The sequence below is a fragment of the Diceros bicornis genome, chromosome 3, assembly GCF_020826845.1.
Source record: "Diceros bicornis minor isolate mBicDic1 chromosome 3, mDicBic1.mat.cur, whole genome shotgun sequence".
In the NCBI taxonomy this organism is placed as follows: domain Eukaryota; kingdom Metazoa; phylum Chordata; class Mammalia; order Perissodactyla; family Rhinocerotidae; genus Diceros; species Diceros bicornis.
In genome coordinates this window covers 73,514,668-73,537,933 of record NC_080742.1, presented here as the reverse complement: position 1 = coordinate 73,537,933, position 23,266 = coordinate 73,514,668, and the positions used below count along the sequence as shown (strand labels likewise).

Genomic DNA, 23,266 nt, shown 5'->3' with positions numbered 1-23,266 from the left:
TTAGAATTAAATTGGGTTTCTTGTAGACAACGTGTAGTTGGGTCTTTTTTTTTTTTTTTAATCCAGTCTGACAATCTCTGTCTTTTAATTGGTGTATTTAGACCATTTACATTTAAAGTGGTTATTGATTTAATGGAATTAATATTGACTATATTAGTTAACTTCTAGTCATTGCTCTTATTCTTTGTTTCTTTTTTTTCTTCTTTCACTGTTTCTCTGCTTTTTTTGGTTTTAATTGAGCGTTTTATGTGATTCCATTTTCTCTCCTCCCTTAATATATCAATTGTGCCTCTTTCAAAATTGTTTTTAGTTGTTGCCCTATAGTTTAGTGTACAATTACAGTATATACCTACAGTCAATCTAAGTCCAGTTTCAAATAACACTATATTACTTCATGGGTAGCAGAGATACCTTATAGCAGAGTATTCCCAATTTTTCCATCCCGTCTCTTATAACATTGCTGTCATTTGTTTCACTTATCCATAAGCTGTGATCACTGAATACATTGTTGCTCTTATTATTTTGATCAAACTGTTATCTGTTAGAGCAATTAAAAATATGAAAAATAAAAGATTTTAACCATAATTTATTCTTTGTCTAATACTCGTTTCTTTGTATATGTTCGTCTGACCTATATCATTTTGCTTCTCTCTGAAGAATTTTTAACATTTCATGCAAGGCAGGTCTACTAGGAACAAATTACCTCAATTTCTGTTTGTCTTAAAAACTATTTCTGGTATGGCCCCGTGGTGTAGTGGTTAAGTGTGTGCGCTCCGCTGCTGGCAGCCCAGGTTCAGATCCTGGGCGCGCATTGATACACCGCTTGTCAGGCCATGCTGTGGCGGTGTCCCATATAAAGTGGAGGAAGATGGGCACAGATGTTAGCCCAGGGCCAGTCTTCCTCAGCAAAAAGAGGAAGATTGGCATGGATGTTAGCTCAGGGCTGATGTTCCTCAAAAAAAAAAAAAACAAAAACAAAAAACTATTTCTCCTTCACTTTTGAAGGATAATTTTGCTGGATACAAAATTCTAGGTTTTAGATTTTTCTCTCACCGCTTTAAATATTTCACTCCACTTTCTTCTTGTTTGCGTGGTTTCTGAAGAGAAGTTCTATGTAATTTTTACCCTTTTTCCTCCATAGGAGGAGAAAATTCCACCAATACAATTTCTTAGGTTCATTTGAAGGCCCACTGAATGAATCCTTAATTTTTTGAGCCTATGTTTGATGCACCTAATGATTATGATCTTTTTCTTGTTTTTGAGAAAGACCCAGGGAAGTCGAGAAGCAGAAGTTATTTTAGCTCTTTATTTGATTAAACATACTAGGAATGATCTTAATCTCATATTAAAGGGGCCCAAAATAATAGTTACCATATGTACCTAATGACTAAATATTTATTGAATTTAACCGTCAAAAATTCACTATTAGAAAAGGAGGACATCAGGGAATTGGCTTCATACATGCATCCACCTATATACAGGAAGACTCATTTTAGTGCTAGAGAAGGCTCATTTTTATTTGTTTCTTGTGTTGTCATAGGCGCAGACCAATCTGTTCATTTCTAAAAACAAGAATCTTCCACAGAATGCTAGGAAACAGTTTGAAGTAACCCCCAAAATGATGTAATACCTAACGGTGAGACTTTGGAAAAACATCTGATAGCAGTCAAGTAACTTATTTAAAAAATAACTTTCTCATTAAAAATACAGTGCTCATTATTAAAGATTAAGACTTTCACTGTCTAATACAGTACCTGGTAGTCACTAGCCACATGTCTGTTAAGCAATTGAAATGTGATTAGTTTAAATTGAGATATGCAGTAAGTGTAAAATACACACTTCATTTCTAAGACTTAGTACAAAAAAAGAATGTAAAATCTTTTATTAATATTTTGATACTGGTTACATGTTGAAATGATAGTTCTTAAAATATATTCAGTTAAATAAAATTTATTAAAATTAATTTCATCTTTTTATTTACATATTGGCTACTAGAAAATTTGAAACTGGTTATTTGATTCACATTATATTTCTATTGGGCAGTGCAGAATCTGGTAGTTCACAAAGTAATATAATGATAAAAGTGGAAATAATCTGTAACTTCTTGTTACCCAGAAATAACTCTTACTAATGTTTTTGTCTATATCCTTCTGGGTTTTGTTTTGCATGAATTATTGGATGATAAATGTACACATGTGTACTTATTCTCAACAAACACACCCCCACAAGCATAGCATTAATTTTTTATTGATGATGTTTCATGTCAGTAAGTATACCATTTTCAGTGGGCAAGTGCATTTGCCAATTCCCTAGGGATGGACAGTTATTTTTCTTTATTTTCTTTTTATTCCCCCTGACATAGTGTTGCAGAGAATACATATATTCCATCTATCTTCACAGACTTGATCTGTTATTTTACTATGATAATTTCCAGGAAATAGAATTGCTCAATTAAAGGGATAAGCACTTTTTACCTTGCCAAATTGCACTGTCCAGTAATCGGTGCCTTTTATAATGATCTTCTTCGTAGTTCTTGAAAGTGGCTAGCCCCCATGTAACCCTACCTCTGGACCATTAATACTAAGTAACATTAAACAAATATAAGTAGCAATGATTTTTCTGTATTCCATAAAAATGTTCTGAATTCTCAAATGTGATTTTCCTGAATTCTAGGCTTGATTTTTCTAAGTGTTCTTAGAGATACCTCAATTTTAAAATGAAAGTAAATGAATGAGAAGATGAATATAGCAATGTACTTTACAATCAAGTTTCTGTATCTCCCTTTTAAAGTAGTGTATTATGTTTCTTTTCAAATAAAGCCAGTAAGGTGGTTGCATTAATATTTATTGTTAGTAGGAACTTTTCCCCTGATTTATCTAGCTACCTTGTAAACAAGATTGTGTCAAACATAGAAAATAATTAGTTTGGTGGTTTGTTTTAAAAACTCTTCACAGTAAGGTACTTTTTTCACTTTTAAAACAACTGAGGTATAATTTACATACAGTAAAATACACAGACCTTAAATACTAAAATTGATGAATTTTGATAAATCATAGACTTGTGTAACCAGCACCCAAAAAAACAAGGTTAAGAATATCTCTAACACCTTAGAAAGTTCCCTGTATCCCTATTCAGCCAGTTACTTTCTAATTCCCGCTTGTCCCTCACCCCCGCCCCACCCCTAGCAATCACTTTTTGATTTCTGTCACTATGGCTTAGTTTTGTCTGTTTTGATTCTTTTACTCAGCATGTTTTTGGGATTTATCTGTGTTATTGCATAGGTGTTCATTCTTTTTTATTGCTCAATAGTGTTCTATTGATGAATGTACTACAATTTATCTGTTCTTCTGTTGATGGATATTTAAGTTGTTTCCAGTTTCAGGCTGTAATAAATAAGGCTCCTGTGAACGTTCTTGCACAAGTTTTTTGTGTGGCACATGTTTTTATTTCTTTTGGGTAAATACCTCTACATTGTCATAGGGAAGATGTATATTTATCTTTATAACAGACTTTTCAGATAGTTCTCTAAGTGGCTGTGCCATTTTGCACTTCCACCAACAGTGTATGGGAGTTTTAGTTGCTCCACATCTTCTCCAACATTTGGTATGGTCAGTATTTTTGATTTTGGCCCTTCTAGTGGATGTGAAATGGTGTCTCAGTGTGATTTCTATTTGCATTTCCCTGACAGCTAATGGTGTTGCCCTTTCATGTCCTTATTGTCCATTTGTGTATCTTTTTTTTTATGTAGCTTCTCAGGTCTTTTACTTATATTCAGTGAGTTGTCTGTCTGTTTATTAATGATTTGTGGGAATGCTTTATATATTCTGGACACAAGACCATTGTTAGAGGTATGTACTTCAAATATTTTCTCCCAGTCTGTGGCTTGTCTAATTATTTTCTAAATGATGTCTTTTGATGGACTGGATTTTTTAGTTTTGATGAGGTCTAATTTATCTTTTTTTTCCTTTTTTAGAAAATGTTTTCTGAATTCTAGGAAATCTTTGCCTATGTCAAGGCTACGGTGACAATCTAATGCTTCTTGTAGAACATTTGTGGTCCTAACTTTTTATGTTTAGGTTTTTGATTCATCTCTAATTAATTTTTGTATATGGAGTACAGATAAAAGATGATCATTTGATTTTTTTTCTTTAGAGGTTAATTTTTTTCATTGCAGTTAGCCATTTGATATTGCATCATTGGTTAAAAAGCCTTAATCTTTCATCGATGAATTGACTTGGAACCTTGTTCAGAAATTAGTTGACCATGTATATTTGGATCTATTTCTGGACTCTCTTCTGTCCCATTTATTTGTTTTTCTTTCCAAATGCCGAGGTAATATTGATTTGATTGTTGTAGCTTTATCATACATCTTAAAATAAGGTATGGTGAGCCAACATTTTTCTCTTTTCAAGATTGTTTTGGCTATTCTAGGACCTTTGAATTTCCATCTAAATTTTGAAATAAATGTTTCAACGTCTTCCTTTTGAGATTTTGATTAGGATTGTGTTAAATCTGTTTATCAATTTGGGGAGAATGAGTACTGTAACAATATTGAGTTTTCCAATCTATGAACATAACATTGTAATATTCATTTATTTCTAGGTATTTATTTTTTATGGTATTGTAAATGGTATTTACAATTTTTATTTTCTAATTAATTGCTAACATATAGAAATATACTGTGTATTGACCTTGTATCCTCTAACCTTGCTAAGTTCAATTATTAATTCTAGTAGCTTTTTTGGAGATTCTGTAGTATTTTTTGTGCACATAATCATGACTTTTGTAAATAATGGGAGTTTTACTTCTTTCTTCCCCATCTTTATGCCTTTTATTTGTTATTCTTGCCTTATTTCCCCAGCTTGGATTTCTAATACAGTAATAGAAGTGGTTAAGAATGGACATCCTAGTCTTGTTTTTGATATTGGTTGGGGAAAGCAGATTTTTTTTTGTAGATGCCTTTTATTACATTGAGAAAGTTCTTATCTATACTTAGTTTGCTGAGAGCGTTTATCATGAATCGTCAATATTATTCTGCTTAGCAAACTCCAACTATGAATGAATTCAAAGCCAAACTATAATCTTAGTTCATTTTTGTCAGATTTTTTTTCTGCATCTGTTGAGATGATCATATGATTTTTTTCTATTTTGTTAATGTCGTAAAGTACATTGATTTTAAAATATTAAACCTTACATTCCTGGGTTAAACTGCACTTGTTCGTGATGGTTCTTTTTCGTGGATTGCTGTATTTGGCTAAAGTTTTGGATTTTTACATCCGTATTTATGAGGGATATTGGTCTGAAATGTTCTTTTCTTGTAATATTGTTGTTTTGCCGTCAGAGTTTTTGTTAACAGGGTTATGCTGGCTTTATGGGAGCTTTAAAAAATATTTCTTAGATATTTACTAGTTTGTAACTGTAAAATTATGTTTGCTTTAAAATACTCATCTATTTATTTTCATTTCCTATGACCAAATTAACTATTAGGGGTTCTTACAGACTTAATATTCAGTTAAAATTTTTACTTTAGGGAAAGAATTGAAATCCCACCTCCCCCATTTAGAAGCCAGTGGGACATTTAATTTAAATATTTTCTAGACTGAGAGATGGTACAGTAGTTAACAGCATGGGCTCTGCAGTTAAGCAGATTTGAGCTCATAACCCAGTTTTATCAGTTGCTACCTCTATGACAATGGACAAATTACTAAATCAGTCTCAGTTTTAGTTTCCTCTTATATGAAGTTAGTGTCTTCTAGGGTTTATATTAAATGAGAAAATACAAGTCAAGTTCAAGGTGCCTGATATAAGTGCTCAATTCAAATTAGTTGATATTAGTATTATTATTTGGAATTCTGCTGAGGAAAAAGCCATAAGATATTTCAAGAAAATGGTTTAGTCTTCTGTTTTTAGAAATACACTCCACTGTAAATTAAAATAGAACATTGTCTCAGAGTTGTAAATTCTGTGCAATATTACGTATGTTCTAATTTTTATCTTTGCATATCTTGACCATTTTCAAATTATTCCCTTCCTCTCTTTAAAAATCAGCACCTTGAGTTTCATTCAAGTCCATGCCTTATGTTTTCTTAGCACAGTAGTGATGGGCATAGTTAATATTTACTGAGCAGTTAACTAGTGCATTACATTTATATACAGTTTACGCACCACAACAGTGTGTAAAAGGTGGAGCACCACCTATTTTTAAGACTGACTTGAAACCACAAAATTGTTTGTACTGAAAATTATTTGATGCTTCTGTGCTCTTCTTACTTACTGGCCTTGTACTTTGAAAGTTAGTGGAGAAAGTACATTCTTTTTATAAATATATTTTGACTTTGGTATGCTTTTTTGTCTCCAGACTCTTGCTCCTCCCTTCTATGACTGGAGATTGTGGTGAAAGCAAATTTCTGTGGTTTGTGGCATTTAAAATATTAGGAATGGGGATGCATTAACTGAGGTTTTTCACCATGTCATATAGAGGTTTATGATTAATTGAAGTGCCAAGAAGAGAACTATTGTCATTCTTCTAAAAATAATTTAAATACCAGAGATTAGTAATTTCTACCCTTCTGAAAAAGTATTTAAAATAATTTTTATAATGTAGCATTAATTAATATGATTCTAAGAAAGACACTCTTTTCAATTTAGTTGCGCCAATGAATATGAGTGCAAAGTGCATGTAAAATACTGTGGTAGGGGCTAAGAGTACCTAGTTGAAGAATACACGGCCTTGTCTTTAGAGGATGAACAGTGTATTGGTGAAGCAGAGTCCATGTAGGAACGTATTTCAAGTCATTCAATGATAAGTGCTTCATTGGATGTATAAATGAAATGTTATGGGAATACAGAAATAGAAAAATGTTTGCTTGAGGAAATATGGGAAAAACTTGATCAAGAGTGTGATATTTGCAATAGGTATATGGAGTTTGAAAAGTTTCAAACATATTCCAGCAGAGTGAACAACCACCATAAGCTAAGATGAGAAGTATATGTTTGGGCATTTGCAGGTTATTTGGCTGCTATTTCTGATGTATATTGGGTTCACAGCAGGAGATGTAGGTGAAAGTTAATTGCCTCAGGTAAAGAAAGAACTCGAATCCTTGCCAAAGAGTTTGGACTTTACTCTTATCAAATAGGAAACTATTCCGTTTTTAAGCATGAATCTATATATTAAAAGATAATTGGCAAGAAGAATTTATGGAGGAGAAGAAAAAGGCAGAGTGTCCTCTTAGGCTGTTAAAATACTTCAGGCCAAAGGAAGGTATAAATTTCAGATCTCATTTATACCCTTATATAAAACAGCATATATGTAAGTGAAAAAAATGTCCTTTCTTGATTTCCATTAAGATCTCAAAGGTATGAGAATATACGTAATATATATATTTACTGTAAAAGTATATGGTCAGTTAAGGTTTTTTTGTTTTTTTTTGGGACAAATAACAGAAACTAGTTCTGGCTGGCTTAAGCAAAAAGGAATTTATTGGCTACAAGAGGATTCAGTGGAATCTGAAACAGAATTGAACAATAAAGCTTCAGGAACAGCAGGAGGCTGGGAAGCTCTGAGAATAACAGCAGGAGTCACTGGAACTCCTCTCAACTCCAGTCATCTCCCCCTGAACTGTTCAGTCCTGTGACTCACTTTGGAATTCTAAATTCCTAGGAGAGAATCTTAATTGACTGAACTTGAGTACAGGTGCTTGTCTCTGGAGAGAGGCAGCAAGTCTCTAACATTGGAAGTATTGGGGGTGGGGGACAGGCAGTTTATCATATGTGTAAAAGCTAGTGAAAATCCTATTAAGATATAGTATGTGATTATTTATTTGGCCTCTCGTAGACCTAAACCTGCTTTAGATGCCATTGTTAAACATGTTTACTTTCTACTGTACTGAGGTGCTTTTTCAGTTAGAATTCTGATTCCAGCTTTTCGGACAGTAAAGGTGAAAGGAAGTCTTTTGTGTTTTTGGACACTTGGAGTTTTTTCTTGTTCTCTTTATTTTAATTGACCAACTTGCTGAAAACAGAGGAAGTACTAGTCCTCTAATTACTAGTTTGTGTAAACTAGTAGTAGAGCGTTAAAATAATCTGATTGGCAGTATCACAACTGATAAATCTGATAATATGGGTATCATGATAATTAACATTCAGTAAGTGCATACAGTGCCTAGCAATTTTCTAAGCAGTTTCTATGTATTATTTAATTCTAATAACCCTATGATAAAGGAACCATTCAGAGCACTTTACATGTATTAACTATTTTAATCTTCATAAGATCCCAAAATGAAGCGAGTAATAGTATCTCTGTTTTACAGAAGGGGAAATGGATAGGGAAGTTAAGGAATTGCCTAAAATCACGTAGCTAATAAGTAGTGGAATCTATCCCAGTCTGTGCTTTCAGTCTTCACACACTTATTCCCTGAGACATCCCTGATTTTCTGCCCTCACCTTGTCCCTTGTCAGCCTTCCCAGAGCACTTTATTTCTGCTTTCATTTGGGTACTTGTAGCATACTTTGTTGTAGTTATTTTTTTAAACATAGCTCTCTTACTGGGTTACTAACTCCCTGAAGACAGGGACCATCTCTTAATTACTTTTCCATTTTCAGCACATAATAAATATTTGTTAAATTGAATTTTATACCCAAATTTAGTCTCTTAAGTTAGCCAGACATTTGGTGAATAAATGATTTTGTTAATCCTTTTTATTACGAATATTCTTTTGTCTAATGATCCCAGTTCTGTCCTATCCTTGACCGTATAAATTCTGCATCTTGTTCTAAGAAAGTATTTGTATAAAATCTCTTTCCTGGGACTTTCCAGAGCAGCACTGTCCAATAGAACTTTTTGATTATGGACATATTCTGCATCTGTGCTGTCTAATATAGTAGTCACCTGTGGCTGTTGAGCATTTCAAATATGGCTAGTATGACCAAGGAACTGAATTTTCAGCTTTAAATTTAAATAGCTCTGTATGGCTAGTGACTACCGTATTAGACAGTGTAGCTCCAGAGAGCAGAAGAAAGAGTAGTATAGCACCCTCCCACCTGTACCCTAGCCACCCAGATATTGGGCTTACCTGTAGAGGACAGTAATGTTGTAAAAAGTCTGTTTGACTCTTAAGTGAATTAGTTCCCAAATAATTTACACATCAAAAAATAATATAGAACAGTCAAGTTATTTATGTACATGGGATCTAAGAGTCACCTTTCTGTTTAAAGAGAAAATCATTAGCTTGTTGTTTTTGCCTTTATAAATGCATAGTGTAATTTTATAAAGTAGTTGTTATATTATATAAAATCCTCACATTTCCCCCACATCCCAAGTTTTTGATTTATTGATGGTAAAGATTTTTTAAAAGAAAAAATAACATGATCTACCTTTTATTTTAATACAGTCAGCTTCCTATTCCTTCGTGGGGGTTGCAAACATCTAGTTATGTATTCATTCAATTTCAGTAATAATAACCAGAGTTAGAAATTGGTTCATGCATTTTGAATAAAAATTGCTTTGTGAAACTAGCAGCATTGAGCTTCTGTAGCAACATTGAGCTTTCTGAGGAAGTATATAAAACCTAGTTGAATAAATAATTTCTTTTTCTATTATTGACTAGATCATTATTAATGTTTTAACTACAATTTTAAGTCTTTGAAATTGTGAATAAAGTGCCAGTCTTAAAAACAACTTCAGAAAGGTTCTTGCCTTTTTTTTGCCTATCTAATTCTTATGCATAATGTATGGGAGAGTCTTAAATGTTGTTCTTAAAGTCCTTAGTTAGGTTGTACGTTGAATTTAAGCTATTATTTACTCTCAGATAGCCTCTTTGCTTGTCCTTCCCCCACCTTGACTGTACATATAAAAGTCAAGTAAATTAAATGTGCTTGTATATATAATGTGTACACACATCCCTGTGACTATCTTTAAAAGCTTGGATAATTGTGAGTTGCTGCATATAGAATAACAAATATGAAAGACAAAGCCAATTGAATTTAAAACTTGCTTATCTTGATAAATGATGTTTAAGAGTTCAAAAGACTTAAAGGGAAAATTTGTGAAAGAAATCATAGACTTTGGCTTTCATTACAGACATAGACTATAGTAGCCAAAGTTTCCTTTTTTATTACTTTATGCCTTTAAACACTGTAGTATGTTATTTTCAGCAATGTTCACTTTTAATTTTTAAGAGGAAGGCTTTTAAAAGCTGCTAGCAATTCTTCCTGGGTTACAGTTTCTAGATCAGAAAGATGATCTTTTTTATCCTCCATACTTATACGATAATGTGACTTGAATAGGTCTTTTTCTTTTGTGTGTGTGTTTTTCAAATCAATTAATTTTTTGAAAAGCTAAAATATTCACATTTTAAAATAAAAAAGTATGAAAAGAAAGTGAAGTTTTTCTTTCATTCTGTCTTCCATTTGCCCAGTCCTTCCTTCCCTGACAAAACAAATACACACACACACAATCCCTAACAACTAGCTACTGTTACTAGTTTTCTGCATCCTTTCCAGACAATTTTATGCATACTTAGGCAAATACAAATTATTTATTCTTGTTTCTGCTGTTGTGCACAAATGTTAGCATATTATACCCTTCATTTTACATCTTTCTTTTTTTCTCACATAACAATGTGTCTTGAGGACCTTTCTTTATCATTACTTAAAGAGCCTCTTCATTCTTTTTTTGTTTTTTTCCCAGCAGCTGTATAGTATCCTATTGTATAGCCAAACTGTGGTTTATTTAAGGAATTAGTGGGTATTTTTCTTGATGATCTAGAAAATTCTAGTTGCTTGAGTAATTTTAGATAATTTTAAGGTTCTGAAGATTTGAATTAGTAAATGTAAAATTTGATATATTTTAATGGTTTTGATGGAAGTCTTTCTAAAATGTGTTACCCGTTTACCCTGGTTTAGTTGTATAAACCAAACACATCACTGAACTTAATGTAACTCTTATATCATAAGCTAGGTCATCTATGTGAACATTTTGGGTACCATATATTTTACTATGTTCTATTTCCTTGCTCCCAAGTCCATTGTTACTGTAGCATGCAAATTATCTTAGCATGCTGCATCTTATAAATTTATTCATTTTGACCATGGTGAGACTTAACTTTTTTTTTTTTTTTTGGTAAGGAAGATCGGCCCTGAGCTAACATCCATGGCAATCCTCCTCTTTTTGCTGAGGAAGACTAGCCCTGAGCTAACATCATGCCCATCTTTCTTTACTTTATATGGGATGCCACCACAGCATGGCCCAACAAGCAGTGTGTCGGTGCGCGCCCGGGATCCAAACCCGGGCCACCAGCAGCAGAGCGCATGCGCTTAACTGCTATGCCACGGGGCCATCCCGAAACTTAACTTTTAGGGCAGTTACCTGCCAGTTATAACTCTTCTTTCACATTGTATATTATGTTGTCTTTGATTATGTAATATTTTTCATTCCTGCTAGTTATCAGAAACTTTATTAGTGTTTTGTAGATTTTTTTACTATTCTACGTAAGCAAGATTGTTTAATGCTTACCTGTATTTTCGGAGTACGTGAGCTAGACTGCAGAGGATTGCAGCTCTGTTGTTGAGGAAGCACTCAATTGGGCTTCCTTCCAGGAGAGTTGGTAGTAGTATCTATGAGTCCTAAAGGGAACACCGTTGTCCTAGCTATATCAGAGATCATAATTTTTCCTGTTCCAGGCTTTTTGTTTTTTCCAAATGAACTTTAAATTTCTCAGCATGTTTGATTCTTATCGACTTTTTGATTCTGTGTTTCATCTTATTCTTTAGCATTTCCTGTCCACTAAAAAATGTTTATTTAACCCAACCATTTGTTTAGTTTGAGAGGACCTAATTACCTGTCCAGGCCACTGACTTTTTTGAAGAGAATCTTGGTAAGGCTTAGTGAAAAGAGGAACTGCTTCCTCCCTCTGATTGTTTTTTTTTTTTTTTTTATAATTTTATTTGTTTATTTTTGCCCGCAAAGCCTCAGTAGATAGTTGTATGCCATAGCTGCATATCCTTCTAGTTGCTGTATGTGGGACGCGGCCTCAGCATGGCCGGAGAAGCGGTGCGTCGGTGCACGCCCAGGATCCGAACCTGGGCCGCCAGCAGTGGAACGCGCACACTTAACCGCTAAGCCACGGGGCCGGCCCTCCCTCTGATTGTTGATGACTGAAACTGACTAAAGTGTCTTGTTAGGCAAGCTTCATGTTGCTTATCCTCATAAATAGTAGGATATAACAACAGGTTAAGTGTTAACACTTTTTTGGAGTGTCAAGGAGGGGATCCCATAGGTGACATCTGAACTGAGGTTTGAAAGGTGAGCAGAGTTAGCCAGGTAAAAGGAGGATGTTTCACCTTTGGGAGCACAGAATTGAAATGCAAGATCAGGATAGGAGAGAGGATATTGAGTTAGAGAAAGATAGTCACGTGTCTTCAGCATACAATATGATAGATGAGAACGAAGGCTGTGCATGCCTTTCTTTTTGTGATTGGGAATAAGTTATTTCTCCTATGATTTTGCTAATATTCTGCAATAATATTTGCTAATATTCTAATATTACAGACCACATGTAAAATACCTACTTCATTTTACCAAGGGCAGCCAGGTAGATAAAGAATTCATAAATCAAGTCAGATGAGGAATGATCAAAATAAATTTTAGCTGAAAAAGAGATGACCTGAGAAGTCGGGTTGTTGGGGGCACATCTCTATGGAAGTGAAAATGTTATTGCTACTACACAGAAATAAGTATGCTGTAATTAGTTGGGATGGTATACATTTCCAGTTTTGCGTCATTGTAGCTACAATACCTAGCACTTTTGCCTCTCACATAGCAAATGCTCAACTGTCATTTAAATGAATGAATAAAGAATAAAATACCTATGGGTCAGAATTGCCAGGAAAACAGATTTAGTTTCAGTACTAAGAATTTTCTAACTGAGCTGCTCAACAGTAAGATAGTTTTTTGCCTCAAGTTGTGAGCTCCCCGTTACAGCAAATATTCAAGCAAATGCTGTGTAATCATCTATTAAAAATGTTATATGAAGGATTCTTACATTGGATAGAAGATTGACTATAAAAGAATCACTTTCCCCTGCCCCCCAACACACGTACCCATTGGCCTATCGAGAGAGTGCATCATGGATGAAAGTACCAGGATCACCTTCAGGGATGGCTAGAGAAGAGCCCCTAGGCATGAGGCTGGAGTTGCTGCTACCGCCGTGTATACCCCAAAGGAAAACAAGCTGAGCCTTGTAAGGGGCTCTTCCAAATAAAAGACCCTGAAACTTAAACTTAATTGACTTCATGGTAAATCGACCTGTGTCTCCAGTATATGTATCTTACATCTGCTTGAAATTTTTCTTTTCATAAAGATTCTTTTTTCTCATGTACTAGCAACCCTCTGTTTCCCAACACCCCCACCACTGCCAACCTCCCTTTTACCTCCCCCAAAATAAAGTAAGAAACTTAACCAAATGGAATCAGTAGAGGAATAAAATAATATTAAGGATATGTTGTTCTTGGAGAATCATTTAAATAGGATGGGGCAAAATTATGACAAATTAGGAATTGGGATGAATCAAAGAGTAGTGTGTAGTGAATATAAAATGAACGGCTGATTGGGAAATTCATCCAGAGCTGACCAGTATATGACCTTTGGCAAATAAATTGACCTCATCTGTAAAATGAGGGGATTGGATTATATGCTTGATAAATTTATGGTGAAACGGTATCCGATGGTATTTGGCTCTAGGATTCAGGAATACCCAAATCCTATCAGTGATCAAAGTACTTACCTTTCCACTCTTTCATCCCAAACTTTTATTTGCACAGGGTGGTGGCAGCAGAATAAAAAATATATGTAGATATATATATATATCTTGTTATCAGGGCTTGGGTCACAGCTGGTAATGTTAAACTTTGGTGAGCTGAGGTAAGAATCCTAGCGGATCTCTTTTCCACCTTCATTCACTGAAAACCCAAATCCAAACTTCAGGTTTAACCGTAATCCAACTGGTCTTGCCAGAGAGAGGCAGACAAAGGGAAGAGGAGATAGAAGAGGAAAAGAGGAGAAAAATTCCTTTTAAGCAGGTCCACTTAAGCTATAGGAAAGGAGAGGCAGAAGAGAGCAAGCCATACCTGTGTGCTGCCCTTTGCACAGTGTCCTCACCTGTTTGCAAACATGACCGTCTGTTATGAGATCAGTCTCCCTCTCACCTGTATCTGTATATGGTTATCCTTCAAGTAGAAAATTAAGAATATGGTAAACCTTGCCATTTGTAGTTTTAGCATCTATAATTTTCAGTGTTTGCAAGTAAGGTCTGTGCCACATAATTTACAGTTTTCTAGATGTGTGAATTTAAGTCACAAGCACCATATGAGATTGATGTGTGGCTGTGAGTGGTTTAGTGAGTGAGCCTAGTCTGTTGCCCAGCACATACCTTTTAGTAAGGCTTTTGGATATAAAGTGATTTTTAAAAAGGTTTCAAAAGAGAAAGTGTGCTGGTAATGAGAGTGAGCTCTAAAACTTTTATGATTTGTAGTTAAAAATTTTTGATAACTTGACTGGTAATTTTAAACACATATCCAATATAAATGGAATGGAGGGAGGAGCTAGAAGCATCTCTTAGAGGTCATTGTGGTTTTTAGTACATTAAAACAATCTCCTACATCTGTTATTTATTGCTGCAAACAAACCACCTCAAAACTTTGTAACTTAGGGTCCAGCCCGGTGGCTCAGAGTGCGCCACTCTGCTTCAGCGGCCCGGGGTTTGCGGGCTCGGATCCCGGGTGTGCACTGACGCACCGCTTGTCAAGCCAAGCTGTGGCGGCGTCCCGTATAAAAGTAAAGGAAGATGGGCACGGATGTTAGCCCAGGGCCAATCTTCCTCGGCAGAAAAGAGGAGGATTGGCAACGGATGTTAGCTCAGGCTGATCTTCCTCAAAAAAAAAAAAAAAAAAGACTTCGTAACATAAAGCAGTATCAATTTATTTCTCATAATTCTGTGGATTGGCTGGGTGGTTAGTCTGCTTCTGTCACCTAGGCTCACTCATGCAGTGGCATTCAGCTGGCAGGTCTAATGAGAACTGGGCTCAGCAAGGACAAGTAACATGACTGGGGCCTTGCTCTGTGTGTGGTCTTGCACCGTGGGTTTTAGGGCAGCAATTCCAAGAGGGCAAGCCACAATGTGCAAGTACTTTTCAAGCTTCTACTTATATTTGCTGAAGACCTGTTGGTCAAAACAAGTCATATGGACAAACACAGGGTCAGTGAGGGAGGAGAGTATACAAGAACTGGGATACTGAGAGGCATCAAGGGCCGTTACATGAAAGATACAGCACTGTACCACATCTCCAGACAAGGTTTCCAAACTGTATATGGCTGTTTATCTCTCTAAACCACAGACTTGAGCTGTGTTTGATGTTACTTTAATATTAAATCCGTACCTTCATTCCTTACCACTCTTCTCTTTCTTATCCTCCACCCCACACAGCTCCCGAGCTCACTTCCCATTGTAGAGTCTTTGTTGATGTGTCTGCCTAGAATGCTGTTTCCGCTCCACTTTCCCCCACCTTGTGCTCACCTGACTCATTCCTTTTCATCCTTCAGGTACAAGATCACTTGAGGGAAGCCTTCCCACTCTAGATAGGTTTTACATTTTCGTTGCGTACTGGGTTTTTCCTTTATAGAATTTGTAATAGTTATTAATGTTTGCCCATTAGAATGCTTGTTTCATGAGGACCATGGCTGTCTAATTTATTTTTGTGTTCCACACCACTTTCATTCACCCCACCCCCATTTATCACAGTCCTGTGTACATAGTAGGTACTCAGTAAACATTTGATGAATGAATATACCTGGCACAGTGGTTTCCTTAAGTAGTTACTAAGGCCTAAAAGACTTTTTATGCTTGGTTCCTAAGACCGCAGCTGTTTTTATCTGACTCCATTTTTCTTCACTTGGGCTTCTGTTTGTTACTTATTGCTTTTGTCCTCCTTCTCTTCCAGTGCTCCAGCTTTGCTTTTTAAAAGATTACTGGTATTTCTTGTAGAGTCTTCTGTCTTTGATGTATTCTTTAAAAAAAAATCTCTACCTTTTTCTATTGTGTTTTTCTTTCTTTTTCTGATTATTTCTCATTGTGGAAATTACCTGTTGATAAAATTCCTCCTTTCCAGAGTGAATTATTTGTGTTTTCTTTTCCTGGATAATTTTTACTGGTTCTCATCATTCAGGAGTCTTGTTCCTATTTTTTAAATTGCTGGTTTCTGTATGGAGTTTTTTTAGGTGGCCATGTAACTGAGGTTTTGTTATACTTTAGAGAGTTCCTCCTTGGGCCGGCCCCGTGGCTTAGCAGTTAAGTGCGCGCGCTCCGCTACCGGCGGCCCGGGTTCGGATCCCAGGCGCACACCGACGCACCGCTTCTCCGGCCATGCTGAGGCTGCATCCCACGTACAGCAACTAGAAGGCAATAGATGTTAGCTCAGAGCCGGTCTTCCTTGGCGAAAAGAGGAGGATTAGCATGGATGTTAGCTCAGGGCTGATCTTCCTCACAAAAAAAAAAAAAGTTCCTCCTGCAGATCACTGCATAATTAAGTAATTATAAAAATTCGACCAAATACCTTATCTTTCTTTACATTTATAATTCCTATTATAATGTTTCATATTAAAATTTCATATTCAGGACAGTAATGGGACATTTCATGTGAATACTTCATCAGAGCATCTAGAAACATATTTAAAGCTTAGCTTTTATATAATGAGAAAACTTAGGATGGATTTTTCCAGATTAGATTTTAGAAACTTGGGACACACACACACGCACACACACATTAAAGCTGGAGCATTTTGGCTATTAATCTAAGGCCATTGTAATCATAGAAAAGACTTTATTTTATTCACTGATTTGATTTTGATTTCTTTTTCCACACAGTTTATTTTGGATATTCACTGAAAATATATCTTTAAAAATTATTTCCTATAACAACATTGTATATTTATTCGATTATTAAACTAATAATCATTGTAGACAGTTATTCACTATTAGGTCTTCTTAGTACTTGTTGTAGGCAGTTGGTTGTCAAGCAAGGATCTACAAGTCTTGATATTTTCCAGTCTTTCCCTGTAATTAACCGATTCTATAATAAAAGAAACATCTATTTTCCTGATCTAAAATTATTTTTCTGACCTCTTATATAAAATGGTTATTCTGAAAAGGTGAAAGAAATTTAAACTATAGAAGTAGTGAATGTTTGTGATTTAAATCTTATTCAAGATGAAGTTCCTTTGAACAAGTTGGTGTAAGTATAGAGGGAAATGGAGGAAGTGGCAGTTTTCTTAGTTTTGGGTCAGTGTGGCAGTGGCTAATATATGTGGAGGTAGCAATGGCTCTGAGAAGAGAGCCACCTTCCCGAGACTGTCATGACTGTAGAAGGGGACTAAAGTCTTACATTTTTATGAATCATTTGTACTTTAAAAATATTTTTATTTCAAAATAAGCTCATACTTACAGTAAAGTTACAAATAATAGTGCAAAGAATTCCTATATATCCTTCATCCAAATTTGTCAAATGTTTATAGCATTTTATCCTGGTTCCCTCTCTGTATATATTTATACATGCATATTATTTTTTCTGAGTCACTTGAGAGTAAGTTGTTGATGTGATGCCTCTTTGGAATACTTCAGGGTGTATATCCTTAAATCAAGGTCATTCTCTTATTATCGAAATCCAAATATGCAATTTTTAAGTATGCAATTTTTAATTTAACAAATGTTTGTTTACTTGTGGCAAAGGGTAGGTGAAATGAAAGTATAGTCTTGCAAAACTATTTTAGGTGCTTAAAGGAATTATAGTCTATTTAATGGTTAATAAATCAATGCAGAAAGTTATTCTGTTTTAGAATAAGATCTGTGGTGTAACAAGATTCACACAAGATACACAAAAAGGTGCTTTAGAAACATGAAGAAAAAGCATACAGTCATTTCAACCTAGGGATTCAGGGAAATAGTTGTTCACTGGTGCAGAGTCAACTTGGGAGAGGTAGATGTAGCCTGCTAAAGGACAATGGGAAGGATTCACATCCCAGAATTCATACTCCATCTTCTTTCTGCCCTTGACAATGAAAGTTCTGAAGAGGAATGTGTTAGTGCAGTAACTCAGTACTGGAATATCAGGATGCATATGATAGACTCCATTTCTATAAAAGTTTATATGGTACTTTTTCTCTTTTTAATTAATAAATTTTGCCCCTAACATTATTGGGCTAAAAAGAAATAAATTTCCTTTCCTAAGCACTTGTCCTTAGGTTGTTTTCAATAAAACCTTCTTCATTATGAAAGACAAGAAGTAATGGAGTTGATTAGCTGTAATTACTTGAAAGGAATGGAAGGAATGTTTTTAAAAACTTAATTAAGCCCCTGTCAATCTAGAATTTAAGGGATAGTCATGTTTTTGTAGTTTTAGCCTTTATATATTGAATGTTATGCGTTCTGAATAAGCTATTTTGAATTCACTGTAATTATTCTGAATTAATCAGAAAAGGCTTTAAAAGGTGCTATGGTATATAATTTTAATTCTTTGCCAATTTAAGATAAGAAAGAGTGAAATAGACACACTTAGACTGACAATACGATTGTAGCAAAATTTTGAAAATCCAGTTACTGAAAATTGCTTAATGATTAGTTGGGTTCTTTAGAATTAAAAGTTTGTAAATTATTGTAGAGTAAGGTTTATAATGCCGACTATGTTTGTGTGGAAAATTATAAAATTGTTTCACAGTTTTTATTTCTTATGCAGATGTTTTAAGAATTTGTTTTAAATTTATATAAATGTTTAAATGTGGATTATTAGTTTTTTATTGTTGTTTTGAGTTCACATATATATCCAGACAATGTTTTACAATATTAATGTTTGGTCCCATGGTATGGGGATTTCCATAATGGAATTTCAGACTCAATAACACATTTTTTCTTTTCCAAGCTGTTACTTCTTGTTTTCTGGTTAAAAAGTAAAGTAAGAGGATTTTTAGATCTTTTTCTTGGTGTCTAGTTTCCTAATTGCTTTTCTTTTTTAGAAATGAATGCATTTTGACAGCACCATACTAAAAGGGCTGCAGTTAGCATGAGTTTTCCTTAGAAAACAAATTTTCTCATCTGATTTTTGAATTCTTCAGCCTGATCTTTAATACCTTTGGATAATATATGCCAAATCCACTTTTCTAAACTTTTCCGTGCTAGGGGTTTGGGGTCAGGGAATCTATGGAGCTATCATGCTGAGACTGTGTACTTGCAGAAGAGCACAGGTATGTTTTCAGCAGACCAGAGGTGTACCCACATTCTTCAGTCCCCTTTTGTAAACCCAGCGTCTTAATTTTTAAGCTATCTTCATAATTTTTTTAATGGCTGTTGTGGAACTTTTCCTGCTGCTTTGTGTCCTGTTCATGACTGAATGTGAAATTCAAAGATGAGTTTGGAGGCCAGCCTGGTGGTATAGCAGTTAAGTCCGGGCACTCCGCTTTGGTGGCCTGGAGTTTGCAGGTTTGGATCCTAGGTGCGGACCTACGCACCACTTATCAGGCCATGCTGTGGCAGCATCCCATATAAAAGTAGAGGAAAATGGGCATGGATGTTAGCCCAGGGCCAGTCTTCCTCAGCATAAAAGAGGAGGATTGGCAACAGATGTTAGCTGAGGGCTAATCTTCCTCAAAAGACAAAACAAAACGAAAAGATGAGTTTAATCTGCCAAAGTTAAAAACATAACGTGGAGCACAGTTATCTGGGAAAGTCTTAATGAAATTTTGATCCCCAACGGTACACTCATCTTACATTTCTGAGTTAATTATTATATAATAGTTCTTTGGAATCCTCTTATCAGAGGAGTGCATTCCCCAGGCATAGTTAAGTAACCCAAAACACATTATCTCCAAATCTTAATGTAGTCTGTTTTCTGTTACAATGCCCAGTATTCATTGAACTGATGTACTGTAATTACTTCATCATCTCCTATTTCTGGTTATTTAAATTCCTTCTATTTAAAAAGCATAATTAATTCATATAAATATTTTGTTTTTTATATTTATATTAAAAATACAAATTTTTTGTTATATTTTAACTTATTTTCTTAATTTCTAGTTTAAGAATGAGATTACTGGATCAGAAAACATAATTATTGTTTTCTGAGGATCTGTAAGTGCTGTACTGGTATATGTGTGATCACTCTTACAGAAACTAAGTTTGAATAGTTACATTCTATATTATAATAGAAAAGAAACTTAATTTAGAATTAATTGAAAATTTCCATTGTTTCCTGATACAGTCATGAGAGAGGTGACAACATGATGTTCTGGTAAACCTTAATGCTCTAAGGTGTCCATTCCATGTAATGAATTAGCTTCTCTCCTGTGCATCTAAAAGGGTACGAGTTAGGTACCTTGGGAAAATTGGGACAATAGTCATTCAAATCATATTTCGTATCTTTGGTATGGCTTTGAAGCTGTGTGACCATGTGCAAGTCAGTTAAAATCTTTTTTCCTCTCAGTTTTACAAAAAGGAGATATTAGGGGGCTGACCCCGTGGCCTAGTGGTTAAGTTTGGTGCGCTCTGCTTTGGCGGCCTGAGTTCAGTTCCCGGGTGCTGAGCTACACTACTCGTTAGTGGCCATACTGTGGTGGGGACCCACAAACAAAATAGAGGAAGATTAGCACAGATGTTAGTTCAGGGCGATCTTCCTCAGCAAAAAAAAAAAAAAAAAAAAGGAGATAATAGAATCTGTCTTCCAGGATGATAATATGTTCAAAGTGTCCAGCACTGTAATTAGTAAGCACCCGTCTTGCTTTCACGTTTGACTTAGTACCTATACTAAAATGGGTAACTGCTATATAGAAGTCAGCCTTTACTAATACTACTACTTCATTGCTTAAAAGTGCACTTTATTGGAAAACAGTATATTACAGGGATTAAGAATACAGGATCTGAAGTCACAAATTGCCTAGATTGAAATTTTGCCTCTGCCACTTAGCTGTGTGATGTTGATCAGATTATCTATCCTCTTTAACCTTGGGTTTCTCAAGCTTAAAATAAGGTTATAATAGTAACAAAAAGTAAATGAGGTTATATTTAAAAGTGCATAGCATATTTCCTGAGACATTATAAGCATCAATAAATGTTAGCTTTCAGTAATTATTTTTAGTATAGTTATTGTATTTGTTATTTATTACTGCATAAGAAATTACTTCAAGAAGTAATGGCTTAAAATAACAATAAATTTTTATTATTTCCTCGTTGCTGTGGGTCAGAAATTCAGGAGCAGCTGAGCTGGGTGGTTCTGATTCGGTATCTTATGAGGTTGCAGTCAAGATGTCAGCAGGGGCTGTGGTCGTCTGAGTGTTACCTAATGGCTGTGTATTTTATATTTTGCAGACTATGTCTTCAGCAGTGGTACAGTTATATGTAGCAGATCGGAACTGTATGTGGTCAAAGAAGTGCAGTGGTGTTGCTTGTCTTGTTAAGGACAATCCACAGAGATCTTATTTTTTAAGAATATTTGATATCAAGGTAAGTTTTATTTTGCTTCCACTTTAAACTGTGGGTGATTAGCTTTTCTACCTCAATTATAATTTAGTATAGATTTGCTTATCCTGTATGTAATTTTTAAATTATACTTAAATTAATATTAAAAGAGTGAAGCTTGGTTTTAGATATTGAAGCATGGGCATAGTGACCACATAGGAACATGTTCTCAGCTTCCTATTTTATCTTTCCATTGCCACCATACATTAAAGGTGTGTGTGTGTGTGTGTGTTTGTTTTTAATGCCTTTGGGTCTTGAGATTTCCCCACATTCTCTTCTTTTCTAGTAATATTCTTTTACTCCATCCTGTTCATTACAGATTAGCCTACATAGTGCTTTCAGGGAACTACAAAAGTATATTTTAGCTTGGTATGTATTGTTATTTACTTTAGCCCAGGTTTAAAGTGTTCTAATAATGTATTTGTTACCCATTTTTCCTTATGTTGTTTCTCAATATAGGTATGTTCAGATTTTCACAGCTTTGTATCCCTCACTCTCAAACATAAATCCACATTGTCCTAGATTGGATGCCCTTTGTCAGGTATTCATCTCTTACAGTTACCGTAAAAGTAATTATCTTTTTGCTGAGATGAAGTCTCAATTTATCTTTTAAGACGTTTTCTGTAGGTAAACCTCCCTGCTTAATATTTATATGTGAAAATAAGTATAATGGGATTCTAATTACAAAAAACTAAAACTGACTTTGAACTCTTGGACAATACTTACGGTCAGATAGATTGTAGTCACACTGTTTTACTTCTCTGGGCCTGGGCTTATTTATTTGTAAAATGGGATAACCATCTGGGTCTGTTGCAAAGTATTTCCTTCAGATTAAATGAGATTTAAGTTACTGCACTTTGTAAATTATTGCTTCTTAGCATCCACTTCCCGTATGCCAAGACAGCTGAGGGATGTGGCATGCTCCTTTTACTAACAATGACTTACTATGGCAATGATTCTGGGGGATAGGGAACACGTGCATAGTTTGAAAGAAACCCCTAAATCCTTTCACATTTTTCTCATCACCAATGACAAACACTGTTTAGACATGGAATACACATATAACTCCACTGGGAAGGAAGGAATTCCATTATAGTGGTCATAATGTGTGTTTTATGTACTTTAAATATTTTAAAACTGGAGTCTAGATAGAACCTTGCATTTCAGAATAGGGCAATGATTATAATTCTGTGATCACTTATTTCCAATTGTAGATAACTGTTGCTGAATACTTGCAATTAACCACCTTTGGTATTAAGGTTAATTATATTTCTTATGCTATGGCCATAGATACGACAATCATCCATGGCTCTCTTAACCATAATTTAACCTTGGTGCACTTTAATCATCAGTCTCTTTCTGCACATGGTTGAAACTACTTATACCAGGGTTTAATTAGGAGGTCATTCTGCAAAAGTTAGGAATTCAAAGATTGTTAATGAGTAGTACAGAAAAGGTATATTTGATCATCCCAGCATCTGTAGAATTGAGGAAAAGAGCATGAAGTAGTCCTGTAATATTTGATAGCACATAGTCTAAATATGGTTGATGGAACTATGCACTGATAATCAGTGCGTGTACAAAAGTATCCTATACCTTCTATCTAACATTGATGATCTAGTAATTGTTCTAGTTATGTTTCACCAAGTAACTATATTTGGAAATGCTTGGCTAATGAGATCATATCTTAGCATACTGAATTAAACTCACTTGGT

At 34.9% G+C, this 23,266-nt stretch overlaps 1 protein-coding gene across 2 annotated transcripts in view; it reads left to right on the top strand.

Annotated features, from left to right (window-relative positions):
* The window catches only part of WASL (WASP like actin nucleation promoting factor), a 69,293-nt gene that overhangs the window by 16,491 nt on the left and 29,536 nt on the right, over positions 1-23,266 (top strand). Inside the window, exons 2-3 of one of the 2 annotated variants that reach the window (XM_058529185.1) lie at positions 7,444-7,693; positions 21,402-21,536. In XM_058529185.1, coding sequence (XP_058385168.1) covers positions 21,405-21,536 — 132 coding nt within the window. In that variant the 5' untranslated portion in view covers positions 7,444-7,693; positions 21,402-21,404. The remainder of the gene's footprint in view (positions 1-7,443; positions 7,694-21,401; positions 21,537-23,266) is intronic. The other variant, XM_058529176.1, reaches the window with a different exon arrangement.